The following is a 20244-nucleotide window of genomic DNA, read 5'->3' as shown; positions in this document are numbered from 1 at the left end:
TATGGGCCATGGCTTCATGCAATCAGTGAGTGATCAATGGGATACTCTGAAAATAATAAGGACAGTACCTGTAAATAGACATCAAATGTAGGATACGGGGTCGTAATTCGCGGGTCCTGAAAAGAAACGATTGGGGGCTACCACTATGGTCAGTTGAGCTCAGTAGCTTGGAGCACTGAATCGAATTCTTACCGCAAGGTTGATATTTGACGATAGATAAGTTGACCATGACTAAAGAATCATTAGAAGCAGCCCACTCACTTAGGAACAAGATCAACATACGGTAATCCACCAAGTTCGTCTCTGTGCCTCGGAAAATTCCGTTACTGTGTCATCGAGGCTGTGAAGAGATATATCCATGGCCGTCGTGATAGCCTGGTTGACCCGAGCTCGAATTCTGGAAATATTGCCCCGTTGGATATACTCATAGACGCCAAGAACGACAAGAGCCAGAATCGGTTCCAATTGAGCGGGCAGCCGTGGATGTAACGAGCTTCGCACTTGACACGACTGTGTTTCTGGTATGGCACCCAAACCAGGAGATAGATCGTCGATCTCTTTATCTGCGGCAGCTAACGCTGTCTGAGCGAAGAGCTGAGCGTACGACCGCCTCAGTGCGAGACTCATATCGGTTGTTGGTAGTTGATCTTCAGCAACAGGTATGAGAGCCATAAGGGCGGATAATGCTAGGGCGAGGGATGACTCTGGCCAATATGGCATTTGTGACATTTTTGCCTGCGACACCTCCCCCAACAGGTCGGATCACCGTTGATCGGTCTTCATACTGTGATACCACAGCGGGTGGCAGTAATGGAAGATATGAATGAAGATACAGGTAGTAAGCATTTATACTGCGCAGTCAGTCAGTTCTCAGCTCTACTTTGAATGCTGTCTGGTTTCATACATACATGTCTGCTTCGGAATGATAAGCGCGCATCATTGGTAATTCAGCCCCGGATTGAGTGGCTGAGTCTAACAAGCTGTCCGCGTGGGGTGTTAGCTGGCCCCAGATCTGTTGAGCTCCATCTCCGACGGACAGAGCCTCTGGCGATAGATCCAAGTTGTGGATACCGGCAAATGGCGTTACCAGGCCGATCATGTTATCCAAGAAAGGCTCTGGGCAAAGTTAGAGAAAGAACTTCCGGGTTCAGAGGGTCAATTTACCAAACTCTTCAGTTACATCAGAGATTGACGTATTTGATGCGTTCGAGTTGCGCAGTGCCTCTTCATATCGAACACCCCTTCGAGGACCCCCCCGTCGACTGGGCTGATAATAGCAATCTCTTTTTTTGCCTGTGCACTAGCAGTAAATTAAGATTAATGAATGAGGAATTGAAACATGTTTGCTCGTACATACAACAAGACAGGGTTGATGACCATCGCAACGGGTCTTCGAAGATCGACTGACAGCAATATTAGCTTGTGAGGCAACTCATAACTAGCAATTGTTGTATTCCTCACCATGGAAGGCAAGCAGCCTTTACAGGGGGCTTAGCAGCTCGTGGCATACTGATTATTTGATTATTTAGGAGGATATAATCCACAAGTTGAGGTGGGCGCTCTATGCAACGCCACCATGCACGTGACGTGTATATAGCCTGGTGTTATAAGTCCGCTGGACAAGAAGAATGACTCAGTTCCTGAATGTCAATTTCATGGATTGCAAAAGCCCATCTTGTGTTCTAAGTCCAGTATGAGTGGCGTAGTCGAAAGTGGGAATTTCCTATTCGGCGATTGATCGGCATATCAAACGCCGAACTCCCATATCATTGGCAGATATTCGTCGTCGGGGATTGATCTCAGAGTAAACATTTTGCTCTATTCATGGGTGTTGCATACGAGACATAGTCCGATGAGCATCTGAAGATATAGTAATTAAACTTTGCTGTTACTGGAAGATGGCACAGCTTCGAAAAGGGCAACAATTTCAATTTGATACTACAGGACCAAAGTACAGCTTGACAAGTATACCCAGCTAGTTCCAACTGATCACCCTTTCCTTGTAACAACCCTGCACTTCAGACAAAGAAAAAAAAAATTAAGCCAAATCCTCCAACAAACCCAATATCAACCTAAGTCTTCCTTCTCTGCCCTCTCCTCGATAGCAAATCCACCATCTCCCTCAAATATCAGAATCACCAACTAAACCCTAAGTACAACCACTAGCCCGGTTGCTAAGACAGACATCACCCCCTGATCACTGCTGCCATAGCCCTCACAGGAAGCACTAGTCTTCCCCTCAGCCGCAACCTCCTCATTGCAAGTGGTCCAAGTAGTAGAAAAGAATCCAGCACGAACGTTATAGTTCGACCAACTGATGCAGCAGTTAGACCCACCATGCGACTCACAGTGGCTGCGCGGGGCCTTCTGAATATCCTCGCTGAAGGTGCAAGTCTGACCAGAGACACAAGAAAAGAAAGCGCCGCATGCTGTCCAGACAACGGCATGCGCAGCACTGGTCGAGAAGGTAGATCGCTTCTGGATGCTACTGCTGGTGGTGGTGCTGTTACCGGCGATGCGGGCGAGCATGGCCTGTACGTCACTTGCCATGTCGGTGTCATTGTCATCGTAGGGCTTTGCATAGGCTGCTTCGGTGAGCATGCGTGCCTTGTCTTCATCGCTGGAGCCGCTGTGCGGATCCAGGGATGTCAGCCAGGCTTGCGTTGCGGGCGTATAGCCCACGTAGCGGACGTCCACATCGAAGGCGCTGAGGTCGCTCTTCGAGTGCGGGAAGTAGTCTGATGCGACATGGCTGATGGTGAAGTCATTTTGGGTGGCTTCAGCTGCTGGCAGCGCGAAGCTGCTTGGGACTTGGGCTAGGCCCAGAATTAGGCCGGTGAAGATTGTCGAAGTGAACATCTTGGCTGTTGATGGTGCTTGGTTGGCTTTGGCTTTGGCTTTGGCTTTGAGATCTGGATGATTGCTTGAGCTGTTGAATGGTTCTTTTTGCCGTGGGTTTCTCGGGGTATTTATACTTCCTGTCTGTCAATAGGATTGTATTTGTTGAGGATTCTATCTTTACCAAATAGGAAATTCCTACGCGCGAGTATCTTTGTGACGATCTCTTCATCCGAATGGAGTATGCCTGGTGTTACATTCATGCAGGAAGGTTAGACGCGATGCTATTCAGGGCTTAGTATCTTCGGATCTCGGGTCTACGAGTCAGGTTGCCTCGTGGTATTGGACGGTAGAATATTGGCTAGTCAAAATCCGTGTCCATGTTTACGCCCTTTTCGGCGGGCGATGCTCAGCTGAGCGCAATTTGGGGAATGGTATTACCAAAAGAGGATTGTGGTCTTGATACAGCTACAGCTTCAAAAGTGCTTCACCGTAGCATACTACGGGAGGTATACAGATGGCCTACTCAGGAATGCAAGCCAAGAAATGAAGGAGACCAATTACAATCACCATCTATACCAACTTCCTCTTTCTGCTATATACTCACTGGCGTTGAGCAAGCCTATCCCTCACTTACAACAAACACCAGGGGCATAGTTGCATGAGGCATAAAGAGTGTTCTGCAGTCATGCAGCCAGAGTATAAGCATCACGTACTGATTCAGGTACATACATTCTAGAATAAGCTTAGCCTCTATTCGACCCAAGGGAGCTACATTAATCATGCACATAACGACCAATAGAAACACCCGTTAAGCGGTCAAAACAAAACTAGGCTGTGCCCGATGTGAAGCTGACAAGACGAATTCCTGTTTCTTGGCCAAGCCGGTGATCAGCGGGTGATCAGCCGTGCCCTAGTGCCATGTGGCGTTTCCCCCCAATCCCAGTCTCTCGCTCTTCACCTCTCCACGTTGGACCCTTCGGCAATATCGGTGCTTCCGCAGGAGCGGCATTTCAGACGAGGTCTAGCAGTATCGGGTTGAGACGAAGGCCAGTAACGAAGTATGAGGACAAGCACGGCCGGAATCGAGAGCATGTATGTGCAAGCCAGCAGCACGAACGTTTGGAACGGGGCTTCTTGGAAACGATCTTCGATGATTTTGCTGCATCCCTGCATGAACGTCTCGAAATAGGATGCCATGGTGCTGTTGATTGGTAATGGTTCGTTTCAGGACGCGGCGTGTTGCAACGAGTCAAGGGAGATGTGGGGGCCAAGGGATGGATGAAGGAGAAGGATGAATCACCTGGGAGGAGAGTGATATAGTACAGCAGAGCAGAAACCATGAGAAGATCGACGCTGCATTCTTCGGGCGGAGCCGTTTGCCTGCTCGATTGGAAGGCTTAGCTCGTAGGTCTCAGCCTTGGGATCTGCAATGCACGAAACGGATACTCGAATAGGAATATCGTCACCATGTGCAGACTTGTCACATATTTGACTTTTATTTCGACTGTTTCTATCCACCCGCTGCAGGTCCTGGAATTTGGGACAAAGAGGGTCTCGGTAATGTTCATCTTACTATTGGTTTAGGGGTGCACTGGTTGGAGAGACAGCACCGTGCTGTACAGTGGATAGTACGGTCAGCGGGCATATTTGCTTTTTACAGGTTGATTCATTTTTTTGGCCCCTCTGTATACTGATCCGCGGAGTTCTTTGTCTCTCTGTCTTTCTTTGTACAGTACTTTTTCCATGGCTTTTCAGGCAACCATATACTGTGATAGGGAGTGAAGCATCTGTCATTGGCGACTGTCTATTCTAAGCCCCTGGCATAATGAGAATCTCCGTCGGGCTCCTGTTCAAGGTGAAAGTGCCTATGGGAAGATAATGGGGCCATTCCACGGGGGCTGAGTTGCCTCGAGTCATGTAAAGAGAAGATTTAGCAGTGCACGCCAGAGATACCTGAGTAAACGGAGCCCTAATCTGCTCCCTGTAGAATCCTTCCAGCTTTCCCAAGGGATTCTAATCAGCTCATATTCCACGGGCCTCTCTCATCTTACATGGCTCGTACCGCCAGGTCGTATCATTGGAGAAGCCCTCGCTTCTTTGTTTCGACCTTATTTTCTCTAATCTAGACCATCCTTGATTCTCTGGTATGGTGCCATGGTGCGCTGCTCCGACCCGTGTACCGCAGCACCATTCTGGAGGCACGTTGCTGCTAGACAAGAAACACGCGGACTCACAGAACCCTCTACACGTGTGAAACCCTCCCAGCGATGACCGGTAGCAATGCACCAGGGATATTGTATAGAAAGCTGCCCCCATCTCCGTTCACGTTAGTGCCCAAAAAAGTGGGTGCATGGGTGGCATGATCCCGCGGGGAAAATAGGAACTTCAGGGCTTCGTATAACTTCAACTTCTTTGAGGAGAAGAATGGTCTGAATCGTGCCCTATCGCATCTGCAACTTCCCCCTTCAAAATCCACAAATCAGACCTGGTGGCAGAGCAGCTCGATGGGATCCACCGACAATCCTGGCAAGGGTTCGCAGGGCCTCACGATGCAAAAGTACGCATCTTCGCACAAGAGAAAATGGAACGGCGAGCTTCAAGGCCGCCCAAATCCGTTGGGTTCATTCACGGGCGGAAGAGCCTCGTGTGCAACCCCGCTTAATGCCAACTTCACTCTTCATCCCCTTCTCGCCACCTCGCCGCACTATAGGATCAGGATGGCCGCCATGGACGACTACCCCTACAACCTGGGATCGTTCAAAAGGTCCATCACCACCGTCAGCCCGGCGGCCCAGATCTGGTTTGACCGTGGCCTGACTTGGGCATATTCCTTCAATCACAAGGAGTCCGCTGCGTGTTTCAAGCAGGCCCTCGTGCATGACGAGACTTGTATGATGGCCTACTGGGGACTGGCCTACTCCCTGGGCCCCAACTACAATCAACCCTGGGATTTCCTCGGCAATGAGTTGAAATCCGTCGTGGAAAACACATACCGAGCGGCATCCAGGGCAAAACAGCTTGCGGCCAATGCATCCCCGGTGGAGCAGGCTCTGGCCAAAGCCATCGCCGCTCGCTATCAGAGTGACCACCCGGCCAATATGGACCAATTAACAGCCCAGAATGTCGCCTATGCGGATGCCATGCAGGAAGCATATGAACGCTTCCCCGATGATCTGGACGTGGCCACGCTGTACGCCGATGCCATGATCAGCCTTACGCCCTGGAAGCTGTGGGACCTGGTGACCGGCCAACCGAACCCGGGAACACGCACCATGGAGGCAAAAAGGGTGCTCGAAAAGGCCCTCGATCAGAAAGATGCCCTGAAGCACCCGGGCCTGCTACACATGTACATCCATCTCGTGGAGATGTCCCCATTCCCAGAACTCGGCCTGAGACCCGCCGACTACCTCCGTGATCTCGTCCCAGACGCCGGCCACATCCAGCACATGCCCTCTCATCTGGACGTCCTGGTTGGCGACTACCGCAGCGCAGTGCGAGCCAACCAGCGTGCGGCCATCTCCGATGAAAAATGGCTCTCTATCGAAGGCCCCTTCAACTTCTACTCCGTATACCGGCTCCACACGTACCACTCCCTCATCTACGCCGCCATGTTCGCCGGCCAGAAGCAGGCTGCGTTTGACGCCGTGGACCGCATGGAAGCCACCCTCCCGTATAAACTGCTCTCCGCAATGTCCGACTACATTGAAGTGTTCATGTCTGTGCGCGCCCACGTCATGATTCGGTTCGGCATGTGGGAAGAGATCATCCACATGCAAATCCCGACGGATCCGGAAATCTATTGCATGACAATAGCCATCACGCACTATGCCAAGGGCGTGGCATACGCGGCGACTGGCCGAGTCCCAGAGGCAGAGCATCAGCGCGAATTATACCGAGCCGCGCGGGGACGAGTTCCAGACACGCGTCTGGACTGGCCGAACAAATGCATTGAGATTCTGGGGGTGGCGTCGGAAATGCTGGACGGGGAAATTGAATACCGTCGCGGGAACTACGAGGAAGCGTTCGAGGCCCTGCGGCGTTCCATTGAGCTTGATGATGGGTTGGGCTATAGTGAGCCCTGGAGCTGGATGCAGCCTACCCGACATGCTTATGCTGCGCTTTTACTGGAGCAGGGGCATGTGGAGGATGCGGCTGCGGTTTATCGGGCGGATCTGGGTCTGGATAGTACGCTCATCCGGGCGCGAAGGCATCCGAATAATGTGTGGGCTTTGCAGGGGTATCATGAGTGTTTGGTGCGTCTTGGGAAGACGGATGAAGCGAGTGTCATTCAGCCGCAGTTGGCGATTGCGGCTGCTGTTGCTGATGTTCCGGTGACTTCGTCTTGTTTCTGTCGGTTGGATACCTTTGAGACGCCTGTCGGGAAAGGGTGTTGTCAATGAACTTGCGTTGTAAATATTTGGTTCCGGTTAAGCATGTTTTGTCTTCTATTGAACTCAATTATATTAGCGGTGATTTAAATATACTCTTTTGACCTGTTGGCTATTAGCTTTCACTAACGTTAACGTCAAAGATTTAGTCAACAACAACCACCTCCTGGTAGACCTTTGAAAACCATCCAGGTTCAACAGGACTAGTTTCATTACAACTTAAACAACATAACATGGCAAACCACAAATAAAGAAAAGCCAGCACATACATTGAAAAGGTATCTCGAGTTTACATACAAATGCAAGCTGCAAGGCATAAAGCAAAGGCTCAAAGCAAAAGCCAAGCCAGAGGCAGAAGCACTACCAGATGCGCTAACAATACCAACAAGAAGAAAACAAAAAAAAAACAAAACAAACAGAAGTCAAAAGTGCATTCGAAGAGACAAGACACAAAAAGAAAGCAAAGCCGAAGCTAAATTCAAACCAAATCCAAATCCTTAACTGAGCGAAGATCTCCCCCATATGTACCGGAGATATCCATATCCATAATTGACTAGCCTAGACCATAGACCAAATGTACCTTTTAAAACAGACAGACAAAAAGAAATGCCGCGAGAAGAACCACCAGGGGAATCCCAGTGTCCCAGAATTAGCACTCTTTCTCACTAGGTCGCAACGGAGCCGGCGATGGAGCCCGAGTTCGTCACTGAGTGGATGCTGCCCGGGGGTGCGTGGTCGCCGTTTGTGCCGTTGAGCTCGGCTACTGGTGTTGGGTTGTCGTCCAGACCTAATAGAGAGCGGGGTGGGTGGATCTTTTTCTTGCCGTTTGCTTTGTAGTAAAGGATCATGTCTCCTGAGGTGCGCCATAGGCATGTGCGGATTGTCGCTAGGGTCATGTTTGGGGGACAGAGCTGCACTATTGTTAGTATGTAAGCTTGCAATATGAAGAGCAAAAGGACCTACCGTCTTTTGGCAGTAAAGCTCGAGATACTCCTCCGGTGGCATGAGGGACTCCTCGGGGTCATCCGGATTGGCAGGATCGATGCGTTCAGCAACGTAAGCGAGAACCTTCTTGGTGCGGAGCATGCGGTTCGCATTTAATCGGGAGCCGTTGGCGTTGGGATTTAAGTTGCTTGGGGGTGGTGCGCCATTCATGGCAGGCCTGTAAGTGGCGGTGTTAGCTCCATGGGGTGAACTTGATACGAGATAGAGACGGCTCAAAACATACGGCTCTGGCTTGACGACTGGTGGGACGGAATCGTCAAATGGTTTCAACACGAATGCAATCTTGACTTGTTCCTTGAAGGGAATTTGATTCTGCGATTTATCATTAGCAAAGTACCATACGGCTGCATGGCAAATAAACTCACCTTGAGAAGAAGTTCACCAAGCCAATGGGGGATTGATTTCTTGAGTCTTTCGAGATCCTCGCCGATGCGGTCCACGCTGCCACGATAGAGATCTGAAGCAACTGCAGTATCGCCGGTTTCCTCTTGAATGAAGACCGCCACGCGAGGAGGAATATCCAACCGAGGTGTTTCATTCTCGAGACTGGGCGTAATAGCGGTCTCTAAATCGAGGTTCGAATTTGTAGACAGGTGCTCCTCATAATCATGACGGATCCGATCAACCACTCCGCAGAGATTGGGCTCATACACCTTCTCCTCCTTGACAGAGGATATCTCCGACTCTTCGGCCTTCTCTTCAAGAATCTGAGGCTTTGTATCAGTAGAATTGCGAGTCAACTTCTTGGGGAAGTCCATTCGAAATTTCTTCGAAAAGAGAGATCCGCCCTTCTTGCGCTCTTCTTTATCAGGTTCTGCAGGAGACTGAGGTACACCCGTATTGGAGGCGCCGCCCTCCGACTGCAATGGTGACATAACAGAAGTTTCGGTCAGCAGCGTGGGTCTATTTGAGAAGTAATCACTCCGATCCGAGAAGGAGGATGGCCCGCCATCGAGATGTGACTGTGTGGGTGCCATAGGTTCAGGCGTATCTGGTTCAAACATGGGGAATGGAGAATTGCTCTGCATGGAAGTGCTCAAGTAGTTTGACGTTGGTGTGCCAGAATTGATGCCGAACCCGGTACTGGGACTGGCAGGGTAATCTGGGCCAGAGCGCAAGTTCCATGTCGGATGGGGGTTAGAAATGGGGATGCCAGCGCTCCGCGGGATATCATCTGCCGGAACTGACGAGCTTACAGTGTTCTGACGAACAATCTCTTCTGCCTTGGCAATAGCAGCTTGACGATATTCGTTATCTCTGCGTATTTCCTCATCCACCACCGGAGCAAAGAGCCAGCGCAAGATCCATTTACCAAGATTGACTGCAATTGGTCAGTAAACGCAAATTGATGACTGGCAGTAAGAAGAGAAAACACAACATTGAGAACATGACTTACTTCGCTGATCATCTCTAAACTCGGTTATATCTGATGGCGCCAAGTCGGCGCAATCGGCATAGACCTCTGCATCAAAGCAACGATTGGGTTCCAGGATGACCGATAGTCGACCAGTGCGTACATCGATTGCACACCAATGTGCAATACTATCAGTGGTGTTGACTTCTGAGGCAACATCATCAATATGACGTTTGCCGAATTCCTTGATTGGAACACACTATATCATGTAAGTTGATGAATGCGATTGAACAGCTCAACAGCTTTGATTTTACCTTTAACAGATCCCAAAGCACAACTTCTCCAGCAGAATCCTGAGTGAGTGTATGCATGCGGTCGTTCAGCATAAGACACTTGATTAAACCATGCTGGCCCTCGATTGTTTCCTCTGGTAGCGAATGAACCGGGTTTCTTAGATCAACCGCCTCCAAATTTGGCTCTGGGGTACTTCCATTAGGAGTCGAGCTACTTAGAAGTGTTGACGTAGCCGATAGTTGAAGAGCAGCATTGAATGGAATTCTCTTGGGACCATCTTCGGCCTTTTTGGCAGGCTCCGCAGTGGATTCAATAGTAGGGGCAGGATCAGGCGGTGGCTCGATATCAAGTGTCGTATCAACATCTCTCCAGCGATTGATGCTCGATTTGGGAGTTGCAGTCCAGATGTAGTCGCCCGCTGCAACGACCTTGACAACACCTTCATGTTCTTGTAGTGCCGCGACACAGGTGCCTTGCTCGGGATCGGGAGAGCCCCGAGTATCAGTCTTGGCCACCAAGCCGGACCGGTCGCTGGAGTAGAATACTGAGAGATCGGGGTGGTCGGAGTAGAGAGACCATACGCTGTCGTTGTGCATGGTCAGGGTATTCATGCATCGTCCCGCTGTAAGGGACCAAATCTTAATCGTTTGATCCGACGAAGCGGTCATGATCGTATCACCGGATTGATTGACCATAATATCACGGATGTTATCCGTATGTCCAACAAACTTGGTGACCAACTTGCCAGACCTAGGATCCCAGACCCGGACGACATTCTCCGGACCACCACTAGCAAGAACCGACGACACAGCCCCAAGAGCGTAGACAGAGCCCTTCTCGGTAGCATCATCGCCGCCAGCATCAATATTCAGTATTTCTCCGCAGCCATTCAAATCCCATAGATAGAGTTTATGATCCAAGCCACCGGATGCGACCCAAGTGGCATGACCACCAGGGCTCGCCAGGGCCTTAACATAATCAGTATGTTTACCGATGCGCTCGGGGACATCGGTGGATTCAGAGTGCGGGCGCCAGAGTCGTACGGTTGTGTCGGACGAAGCGGAAACGAGCGCGGAGTTATCCTCCGCCAAGACGATATCGTTGATCCAGTGGCTGTGAGCCTGCACCTGCGTCTTGAAGCCCGTCAGGCCGGGCTTCCGGCTCGAGGTCGCAGGGTCCGGCGCAAACGAGGGAGGGCAGGGGAAATCGAGATCCCACGAGCAGATGACGCCGTCGCGGCCCGCGGAGTACCTGAGAAGTGAGACGTCATGTTAGAACCCGTGCAACCCACGTGCTGGTAGGCATCCTGTGGGAACGACTGTGGGATCTCGATCCTGGATCCTGATAGCATGAGAGAGGCACTTACAAGATGGAGTTCTGACGGTCAACGGTCAGGCCATTGACCCCCAGCCGATGCCCGCCTGGGGCATCCGGGAGAGGGAGTACTAGGAAATCACCGTTAGTATGTGATCTGGTGGGATGCTGGCATCGGCATTACCATAGGTGACTCTCTGGTGGCTTAGTTTGCGTGCCATACATGCGGCGTTGCAGGAGTGAAGCCAATTGCGGAGATGAAATTGCGGAGCTTATCTGCCGTCGAGGGTCGATCGTTCTGGCGGGGGAGACGTCGACGTCACAGTCAACGAGAAATGTCAAGAATTAGAAAGCAAAGTCAGCAAAGAAAGCAAAGAAGCAAAGAAAAGCCGAGGCCTGTGAACAACAAAAGACCAAGAACCAGAAGGTGGAAATGAGGGGGAATTTAACCAGAGTTGGAGGCGCCAGGGGCTCTCGGCTGATGTTTATACTCGTATTAAATCCTCGCTCTATGCGAATGGAGTTTCTATTCTTTTGCAAACATCCATGTCCTGTCTATCTCAGGTCCTGACACTTGGCTTACTAGAGACACTCTCTTGGACTTCCCCAGGCGTTCACTGTACCCCATCACCATAACACATAAACAACGCTAGAACAACAACATTAGCAACTGTCTCCCACCAGCTCCTCATGCACTTCCATAGCTCATCTAAATGCCATATGCCATTGCTGATGAATACAGACTCCCAAGTCGGCTATCTACGGAAATAGACCGAGATCCGCGCTAAGCCCCAAGCCACACGCATAAGCATAAGCACGAAATAGACGCAGGCACCTAACCAATGGTTTGACTGGTCTCAGTCTTGGAGACAGACGTTCGCTGGAGTATTGGTGGCCAGATAATAGGGGGACAGGCTGCGTTGGTTCTTCTTGGCTGTTAAGAGCGTAGATCACGGTTTTGTGAATGATAGAAATAACATACAAATCCCCCCAATATGCACCCGATCTAGTCTATCTATACTCTTTGTCCAACCATATATAACACTTAATATACAACAACTACCACCTTAAATCGCCTCCTCCCTCTTCCCCTCTCTCCTGCCCTCAAGTGTATTCCAAGCATATTGATAACTGCCCAAGAAAATAGCACCACCAATACCAATCCAAGTCACACGGGGAGTAATTCCCCGCCAGAAAGCACCAGGTCCCTCATTCGCAATCCCCCGAACAATTTCCTTGACTCGGACCGGCGCACCAGCACCATCTCCTCGCCGCGCAAGCATAACTCGCGTCTTGATCACATCCAACGGAGTCGTCAACGCAGCCGCAATTGCTCCAGCCACACTACCAAACATGGCACTGGTTGAAGCGGGGATTTGCCGTTCGGAGATAGGAGAATCTGAGCTAGCCGGGCGCAGGTAGCGCGTTGCGTAGGCTTCCTTCATTGATTCCCACATGGTGAATTGAAGGACCGTGAAGGGGATTTCGCGCGCAATGGTGATTCCTGCGCCGCGGTAGAGTTCGCGCAGGACTTGGCTGTAGCCACGCTTGGCGGTAGATGCTGGCGCAGGGCTGCTGGAGGCGGAGCCTGGGGCGGAAACTGGGACTGGTGCGGCATGGCGGAGAGAGAGGATATCCTTGAGAGCAGCTAGACTGGAACCGCCGAAGAGACCGGCCTGGGCTCGCTGTTTGATGACCTCTGTCGGCACGCGGACGGCGCAAGCGGCAATCTCGCCCAGAGAGGAAGCGAGCGAGTGTGTGAGGATGATGTGGGATCGGGATTGAGGTTCGGTTGAGCCTGGGGGTGGGAGGAGAGTGCGCTTAACGCCATCGTAGACGATGAAGAAGGAGGCTGCGGAGGGGGCGGAGCCGAAGAGGACGGAGGGGAGACCTGCGTAGATGCCACGGACGGTTTGGCGGAGGGAGAGGCGAGCTGCTGCTGGGGCGAGCGGGTCGCGTGCTTTTTGGAGGCGTGTTTTAATTGTGTCCAGGGGGTAGAGAGAGCAGTCGACTGTTAGGCCTGCGATTGCGCCGGACTTTATTTTGCGACGTTAGTGATTTGGTCGATTTTGGAGGTTAGGATTGAGAGGAAGGTTGCGTACGATGAGGGATCTTGTCCACAGGGAGGAGACCAATGGCTCCCCTTCCAGTTGTTGGGCCATGAACGGAGAGAGAGAAAGAGAGAAAAATGCGTGGAAGAGAAAAGAGAGGGAAAGAGCCGGAGGTGAAGTTATCAATGCGAGACCCCCAAAGCGCAATGCGGAGTAGCTGAGAGCTCCGGCAGTTTAGTTTTGCTCCGCGGTCAGGCCATTCCGATATCGCCGAAGTTCGCTACGTCAGACTAGAATCTACAGAAGATGGGAAAAGATATATACATATATATGTTCGAATTTAAATGTATCTACCCCCTCAGAATATAAGAAAGAAAAAAGAAAGGTATCTAGAGCATCAGTCGAAATAGTGCTCCCACAAATCCTGTCGACACACCGTCCGCATGCCGAAGTAAAGCAGGGACCTATCAGCAGAGACCCAGGCGATAAGAGAGAAAAAGGGAGCGTGATAGAATGACAGGGAATACATTTGAGGGATATTGACTCAGAGAAGAAGCATGGGGAGTGAGCGAAGAAGCAAATATCATCTACAGTATTCAACAGGGAATCAGAACGCGGGGATAAAAAACCAACAAAAAAGGCCATCCCATATTTAAAAAGTCGGGAATTAGGGCCACGGAAGTCGTACAAAGCAAGGGGTATGTATTATTTAGCCTTGGCGCCTTTGCTGGCCACCGCGGGACTCTGCGACGGAGGCTCCAAGACATGAGTATGGCTGGGGTCGTTGTGGATTTCGCCAGATTCGTCCTGATGGCATGTATGGATCTCTCTGACCCAGTCATCACTCATGACCTCGTCTAACGTGGCTCGCTGGTTGGGGTTGGTCTTCAACATGCGGCCAATGATATACCTGCTTTCCCGCGGCAAGATGCGGAGAAGGCGCCATGGTCCTTTGATGACTTCCTGACGTTGACCAGAGGCCTGGGAGGGCGGTTGAACGGGTGGTGCCTCTTTGCTCGTTGTGCGAGTGGGTCGGTTGTTGGTAGTGCTAGTCTGACTGGTCTGCTTTTGAGCAGTATCGGGCGAACGATCACCATCGTTTCCGGAACCGTTTCCGTTTTGCGCTGCGGCGGACTGATCCTTGGGTTTGGCGGTGTCGGAATCACTTGAACGGTCGCCGATACGTTTCTCATGACCCTGCGATGGTAGGTCAGGTGTCGACTTGGGCCGACGGTTAGGGTTCGACTCGGGAACCGGAGTACCTGGAGTCGGACTGGAAACAAACAACTTGTAGGAGTTATCCGTGGTGCGTGGTTGCTTCCAAGGGAAGCGGCGTAGGGTCATGCAACAGAATATGATCGCCAGCGACCAAACATCTGTAGGGCGGGGGTCATATTTCTTCTCATCGTACACCTCGGGAGCAAGGTATGGATCCGAGCCGACAATGCCTAGTTCGGGGGTCAAAAGTGATAATTTGGGGGCGAGGAAAGAATGGATACATACCTGAAGCGGGAACGATGTCGTTCTCGAAGGGATAACGGAAGACAACGGCACTTCCAAAGTCAATAAGCTTCATGATACCGTGGTCATTGACCACGACATTATCCAGCTTCAGATCCCGATGAGCGAGACCCATACCATGCAAGTAAGTCACGCCGCTCAGGATCTGTTTGAAAGAGCAGGCAATCTCCTCTTTGCCCATCTTTCCAGTCATGACAATGGCAAAGAGATCGAATGGAGCAAATTCCATCACCTCATACCAGTGCGTCCCTTCCTGAATAATATCCAGAGTCTCGATTATATTGCCATGATGCAGAGTAGAACCGATACAGAATTCAGCGGTGACCTTCTTGGAGTATTCCTTCAATGTCTCCCAGTTGTGACGGTCTCGGAATTGCTTCACGGCGAAGGTGACGCCATCGCTGTTCCGCTTCAGTAGGCGGACAGAGCCACCAGCACCAGACCCAAGTACCCTACCCATCTTGCCGTATTTGGAGTTCAGTCCATGGTCATCGGCAAAGGGAACATTATCGGGAGCCATTTGATATGGGGTGTTCTTTCCAGATCCCCGGCTCGACTTCTTAGGCATTGATGTTGGAGATTCACTGCGCTTGCTACGGTGGCCCAGCTTGAAGAATCGTTTCAGTTCAGACATAGAGCCATGGTGGTGATGACCACTTTGGTGCTTTTCAATTTGGTCCTTCTTGCCACCAAATATGCTTCGTTTGTCACCGGGCTTGCTGAGGTCACTGGCACTAGCAGATCGAGGAGTCCCCGGGCGGAATGATCGCTTCGCATCCCGACTGCTAAAAATGAATCGAGGATCCAGCGTAGCGAGGTTTTTCGACTGAGGTGGGCGTTTGTGGCGTGCATACGGGTCATTCGGTTCCCCTACTGGGGTCATCGCCCCAGGCGGAGTCAGAGACTCTCTCGGCGTAGCGGGCGGGCTTTCTTCTTGCGAGCTATTTTCATTTCCGATGAAGAACTGTGCACGATGTTTGGGGAGCTGCATGATATGAGAGCTGCGATCAGAGGCCTCGCTGGTTCTGTTGGGCAACTGATCGGTAGAAGAGGGTCTGGAGGATGAGGATCGGGGGATATCGTGCCTATCAGCTGAAGTGACCGGGGGTGATGCATCTGGGGTGAACTCGGTTTGCACATGAGGCCGGCTCTGAGCTTTGAGGGAGGAGCCCTCCGCTCTGCCCTCGCGGGAATGAGTCGCAGCTGGCGTGAGAGGAGGTGATTGTACGGCGGAAACGGGGGGAGATGCATGTGGCGAGGCAAAAGCGCTGGTTCCATGCCCACTGCGATCGCTCGACTCGCGCGAGACGACCTAATGTAGATACCCCGAGTTAGCATGACGACTACTCCACAGTGCAAGGGACACCCCCGAAACAGTTTAGTGGCTGTCCGTCTCACTTTGGAGCATGGGGCAATTGAAGTCCATGGAAGAATCTTCCACGGTGATTCAGAACTAGAGTTTACATACCCTTGAGGATGGAAGAGACATGGGGTCGAACGAGAAGTTCCGTAAGCGAGCCTCCTGAAGCTGCGAGCTCTGCAGGTGGGAGCTCTGCAAACTCATCGCCAGCGACCGTAACGCTTCCTCGTCTGTCTGCTGCTTGGGTGGCTGCGAGTTCTGCGGTTCCGGTTCCGGGGAAAGGGTCTGCGATGGTTCAATCTCCTCGGTGATGGAGGAGAAGCGGACCTGGCTGGGCTGAGCTCTCGACTTGGCATCGGCGTCACCGGGTTCCGGAGCTTGGCCGGACATCTTGGCGGGGCTCTCAGTAGTTTGGAATTCTGTGGCCGAAGGAATGCGATCAGCGAGGAAATTCCACGGAGCATCATTATCAGCCAAGACATACCTGAGTGAGCGTTGGAAGTCATCTCAGACGTCATCGTCTGCACCAACTCAAAACGCGGAACACATGCCCCTCAGGATGGAACGACTGGAATCAATCAGAGTCGCGCAACGACTAGCGATCGTGACCAAGCCGAAAAACCGACGATTGAAGCCGACGTGGACGATGGGGGGGGGGGGGCAGATCGATTACGTGTGAGGCGAGGCAAATCTCTTCCGGTGAAGTCAACTTTTCGCCGAATCCGATAAGAGCCGCAAGAGGAAGACGATGAGAGGAGAAGCACGGAGATGTGAAAAGCCAGCACTTGGAAGGTCAAGGTAGAAAGAGAAGCAGAGCCAGAGCAGAAATAGAAACAGAAGTAGAAGCAGAACTTCCAGAGCAAACAAGAGAGGGGAGAGAGAGTGGGGGGGGAATGGCCCAGGTGCCCTCCAAGTCCGGGAATTGTCAGCCTTGTGTTTGGTAGTGACTGGCTACGAACTGCTGTGGTTTCTGGTGACTGGGATGGGAATCTACGGTTCTGTGTATTTCTGGTCTTCTCATCTTCCTTCTACTCATTCTTCCACAGTCCCTCCTCTTCCCCGGAACAGGGCGGAGACTGGCCCAACTCGATGATGTCGACAGTCCCGTCCGCATCCACGTGCCGACTTCCCGGTGACTCCGCGAACAGGGTTCGATTGGCGCTGCAAGCCATTGCTGCTTCGGTGCATTTGCGATCTGGAATTTTGCCTGAATGGGGCTAGTTTACTTTTGGTGTTTTGGGTGTTTGGGGGATTTTCCAACACGGCCAACTCTGGGGGTTTCATACTGTGAGTGCCTGGGCCTTCATTCTCGCCAAGCCCTGAACTGTATGACCCGGCCAAGATCTCCGCTCCTCCATGGGGAATGTGCCCCTGCGGAGTGGTCAGCCTGGTGTGAGGCCTTGGGTCGCACCGCGTCTCGGGACTACTCTGGACCAGATCATCCATGCCGGGGATTAGCCGCTTGGTCGGACAGATACAGCTGACCTGCAATCTGACTGTCAGTGCCCCACGTAAGTCAGATTAACCCCCAAGATGGTAGCAGACAATAAGGACGGCGGTATGATAGCTGTCTGGTTGCATGGAAAATGCTCCTTGAATTGCTAATCGCTATGACTTGCAACCTGAAAAAACAAATATGAATCGGTATCGTACAGCAGGCGGGTTCATTTCCCCCTGTCCCAAAAATCAAAACGCCCAAAGATATCAGATATCAGATATCAGAGATGGAAATCAAAACAAGTAGGCCCCCGAAAGCGCGACCGCAGACAGGGCAATGGTCGCCGGTAATTATACATTCAAAATTCCCATCCCCCGGGAATCGCTCAGGGAGAAACCTGGATGCCAATAGACTTGGCCTGGGACATGACACTCTTGCACAGTCCCTCCAGCGACAGGCCCGATAACCGGGTCTCGGTCTGCTTGATCTTGGCAATCTCGTAGACATGCTTGAGGGAAATCTTGCCACAGATCTCGTGGCCGGGGTTCATGGCGCCACGAATGCAGTTCTTCCGGGGCTCGACATTGGCGGCGTTGAGCAGGAGATAGGTGGTGGTCGGGGTGCGGAGGTCGAAGGTGAAGGATCGGTCGGGGCGGACGGTGACACGCGCGGGGATGGGGACGCCCGTGTTGATGTGAGCAGTGCGGGCGTTGAATTCCTGCCCTGGTCAGTATGGTTGGGAGATGGCATGAGGAGAGCCGTGATTCACCTTGCAAAAGTCCATGGACTTGACACCCTTACTACCCAGGGCCGGACCGACCGGCGGACTGGGACTGGCCTGACCGGCTCCGACGATGAGCTTGACGAACTGCTCCTTGGCCAATGCGGTGCGAGCCATGATGTGGTGTGGTTTGCTGGTGGTTTGCAAGAGGAAGATTTTCTGGAAGGGGACGGCAGGTGATTGGCCGGGGCGGCAAGCGAGCTGAACCCAACGTCATGATGCTCTCTCTCTGTTTGGAGCTGGACTTTTCTTTTTCGTCGAGTGCTCGAGTTTGGTATTTCTGACTTTTGCATTCTCCCGACTTTTTCTGTCTTGGCTTTTCGTCTTGATCTGGTTGCTTTCGGTCTCAGTCTACAGTATTGCGGATCGGATCTGCTCGTTCCCAGTTCCAAACTAGACTCCCGGGCCCCGCGTCGATCTCTCCTTCACCTCCCTTTTTTCTTTTCCTTTCCTGTGATCTTCTATCAAATCATCGAATCTTTTTTATCATGAACTGGCTCAAGTCGACGTACGTTCCGTTCGACCCTTCTGTGCTGTGGTTACTGACCGGATCCATGCGGGCAGTCTCTCCGCCGTGGTGGGCACCGAGGAGCCTATCTATGGCCCCGAGGCCATCCAGTCGGTTGCGCAGCAGACGGAGACTACTCCCTATACTGAGGTGAACAAGGATCTTTTGCGCTGGCGCGCATACTCCTACACCAATGTCGAGACCCAGACTTTCTACATCATGGCAGACAACGGCACACTCGTCTTCGTCCAGGTGATCTACAGCAACATTGTGTAAGGACCCTCCGAGCTAGTGCTGGATATCGTGTCGATATTCACCGCATGAAAAAGCTAGACTTTGCAGCAGCTGACTGTATAATCGGGATTATAGTGGAATCCACACCACCGCCCAGTTCAACGTGAAGATTTTCGACGTCAGTGGAAAGGGTGACAACAAGTGGTTCTCCGACCCGGTCCACAACTTCATGTTTGACGAGAACATGCTCTCATTCGGTGCTGATAACCTGGCCGTCACCCTGAACGAGGAGGCCAACACCTACCACATCAAGTCCACCGTCAACGAAGGCAGCATCGTGGACATCAAGTTCACCCAGGCTGCACCTGGTTTCGCCGTTGGCAAGGACGGCACTTCATACTTCGGAACTGACCCTAAGAACCCCTGGGGATCGATGCGACATGCCTTCTGGCCTCGCTGTTCCGTCGAGGGTAACATCGCCACCAAGGAGCAGACCTACGACCTGACCGGTCGTGGTGTGTTCATCATGGCTTTGCAGGGCATGAAGCCTCATCACGCAGGTAAGAAGCGTGAAATCTGATCAAGTCCGAGCTATCCGAAGCTCATCCGCTAACAAAAATGCAGCTGCCCGCTGGAACTTCATCAACTTCCAGACCCCCACTTACTCCGCTATCATGATGGAGTACACCACCCCTCCCTCTTACGGCTCCACCAAGGTCAATGTCGGAGGTATCGTGAAGGACGGCAAGGTCGTCTACGCCGGCACCACCAACGCCGCTACTCACACCGAGATCGGCCAGGACGAGGGCAGTGATTGGCCCGCGCCCAAGGCCATCAAGTGGGAGTGGAGCGGCAAGACAACCGATGACAAGGAGTTCACAGCCGAAGTCAACGGCTCTCTCGGTGCTCGCCTTGACCGGATCGACGTCATGGCCGAGGTCCCCGGCTTTATCAAAAGCATTGCTGGCAGTGTTGCCGGTACCCGGCCTTACATCTTCCAGGTATGCATTGCGCCCCTTGTCCCCATAACATTCAGATCTAACATTTTTATGCAGTATTCCCCCCAGGAGAAGCTCTCGTTGAAGCTGAAGCTCGGCGACGAGGAGATCACCGAGGAGGGAACCATGTTCTCCGAGTCGACCTTCATCTCGTAGA

General features: G+C 52.0%; 11 protein-coding genes across 11 annotated transcripts; 2 read left to right on the top strand and 9 right to left on the bottom strand.

Annotated features, from left to right (window-relative positions):
• Positions 1–22: 22 nt before the first annotated feature.
• On the bottom strand, positions 23–729 carry N7511_009123 (uncharacterized protein; the record flags this gene model as incomplete). The annotated part of the gene is made up of 2 exons (XM_057131500.1): positions 23–46; positions 283–729. The coding sequence occupies 2 exons, from the start codon at positions 727–729 to the stop codon at positions 23–25; spliced, it is 471 nt and encodes a 156-aa protein (XP_056979488.1).
• Positions 730–898: 169 nt separating this feature from the next.
• N7511_009122 (Zn(II)2Cys6 transcription factor domain-containing protein) lies at positions 899–1508 on the bottom strand (the record flags this gene model as incomplete). Its single annotated transcript, XM_057131499.1, has 4 exons — positions 899–1116; positions 1165–1300; positions 1358–1403; positions 1462–1508. 4 exons carry the CDS (start codon positions 1506–1508, stop codon positions 899–901), a joined length of 447 nt encoding a protein of 148 aa, XP_056979487.1.
• Positions 1509–2142: 634 nt separating this feature from the next.
• N7511_009121 (uncharacterized protein) lies at positions 2143–2859 on the bottom strand (the record flags this gene model as incomplete). The annotated part of the gene is made up of 1 exon (XM_057131498.1): positions 2143–2859. One exon carries the CDS (start codon positions 2857–2859, stop codon positions 2143–2145), a length of 717 nt encoding a protein of 238 aa, XP_056979486.1.
• Positions 2860–3795: 936 nt separating this feature from the next.
• On the bottom strand, positions 3796–4038 carry N7511_009120 (uncharacterized protein; the record flags this gene model as incomplete). The annotated part of the gene is made up of 1 exon (XM_057131497.1): positions 3796–4038. The coding sequence occupies one exon, from the start codon at positions 4036–4038 to the stop codon at positions 3796–3798; it is 243 nt and encodes an 80-aa protein (XP_056979485.1).
• Positions 4039–5390: 1352 nt separating this feature from the next.
• Positions 5391–7241, top strand: N7511_009119 (tetratricopeptide repeat protein; the record flags this gene model as incomplete). Its single annotated transcript, XM_057131496.1, has 1 exon — positions 5391–7241. The coding sequence occupies one exon, from the start codon at positions 5391–5393 to the stop codon at positions 7239–7241; it is 1851 nt and encodes a 616-aa protein (XP_056979484.1).
• Positions 7242–7894: 653 nt separating this feature from the next.
• N7511_009118 (WD repeat protein) lies at positions 7895–11417 on the bottom strand (the record flags this gene model as incomplete). Its single annotated transcript, XM_057131495.1, has 8 exons — positions 7895–8140; positions 8193–8391; positions 8458–8546; positions 8600–9555; positions 9631–9847; positions 9903–11133; positions 11249–11327; positions 11381–11417. The coding sequence occupies 8 exons, from the start codon at positions 11415–11417 to the stop codon at positions 7895–7897; spliced, it is 3054 nt and encodes a 1017-aa protein (XP_056979483.1).
• An 846-nt stretch (positions 11418–12263) lies between these two features.
• Positions 12264–13358, bottom strand: N7511_009117 (putative mitochondrial carrier protein (Pet8); the record flags this gene model as incomplete). The annotated part of the gene is made up of 2 exons (XM_057131494.1): positions 12264–13232; positions 13299–13358. 2 exons carry the CDS (start codon positions 13356–13358, stop codon positions 12264–12266), a joined length of 1029 nt encoding a protein of 342 aa, XP_056979482.1.
• A 594-nt stretch (positions 13359–13952) lies between these two features.
• On the bottom strand, positions 13953–16646 carry N7511_009116 (uncharacterized protein; the record flags this gene model as incomplete). Its single annotated transcript, XM_057131493.1, has 4 exons — positions 13953–14695; positions 14751–16080; positions 16237–16547; positions 16613–16646. 4 exons carry the CDS (start codon positions 16644–16646, stop codon positions 13953–13955), a joined length of 2418 nt encoding a protein of 805 aa, XP_056979481.1.
• Positions 16647–17156: 510 nt separating this feature from the next.
• N7511_009115 (uncharacterized protein) lies at positions 17157–17486 on the bottom strand (the record flags this gene model as incomplete). The annotated part of the gene is made up of 2 exons (XM_057131492.1): positions 17157–17345; positions 17415–17486. 2 exons carry the CDS (start codon positions 17484–17486, stop codon positions 17157–17159), a joined length of 261 nt encoding a protein of 86 aa, XP_056979480.1.
• Positions 17487–17951: 465 nt separating this feature from the next.
• N7511_009114 (mitochondrial 54S ribosomal protein uL11m) lies at positions 17952–18464 on the bottom strand (the record flags this gene model as incomplete). Its single annotated transcript, XM_057131491.1, has 2 exons — positions 17952–18284; positions 18336–18464. The coding sequence occupies 2 exons, from the start codon at positions 18462–18464 to the stop codon at positions 17952–17954; spliced, it is 462 nt and encodes a 153-aa protein (XP_056979479.1).
• A 371-nt stretch (positions 18465–18835) lies between these two features.
• Positions 18836–20243, top strand: N7511_009113 (survival factor 1 family protein; the record flags this gene model as incomplete). The annotated part of the gene is made up of 5 exons (XM_057131490.1): positions 18836–18855; positions 18912–19127; positions 19225–19649; positions 19714–20090; positions 20145–20243. 5 exons carry the CDS (start codon positions 18836–18838, stop codon positions 20241–20243), a joined length of 1137 nt encoding a protein of 378 aa, XP_056979478.1.
• Between the last annotated feature and the right edge of the window lies 1 nt (position 20244).

The sequence above is a fragment of the Penicillium nucicola genome (genome assembly GCF_028828085.1).
Source record: "Penicillium nucicola strain IBT 29836 chromosome Unknown utg000010l, whole genome shotgun sequence".
In the NCBI taxonomy this organism is placed as follows: domain Eukaryota; kingdom Fungi; phylum Ascomycota; class Eurotiomycetes; order Eurotiales; family Aspergillaceae; genus Penicillium; species Penicillium nucicola.
The sequence above is the reverse complement of the archived record's forward strand: the minus strand, read 5'-3'. Positions and strand labels throughout refer to the sequence as shown.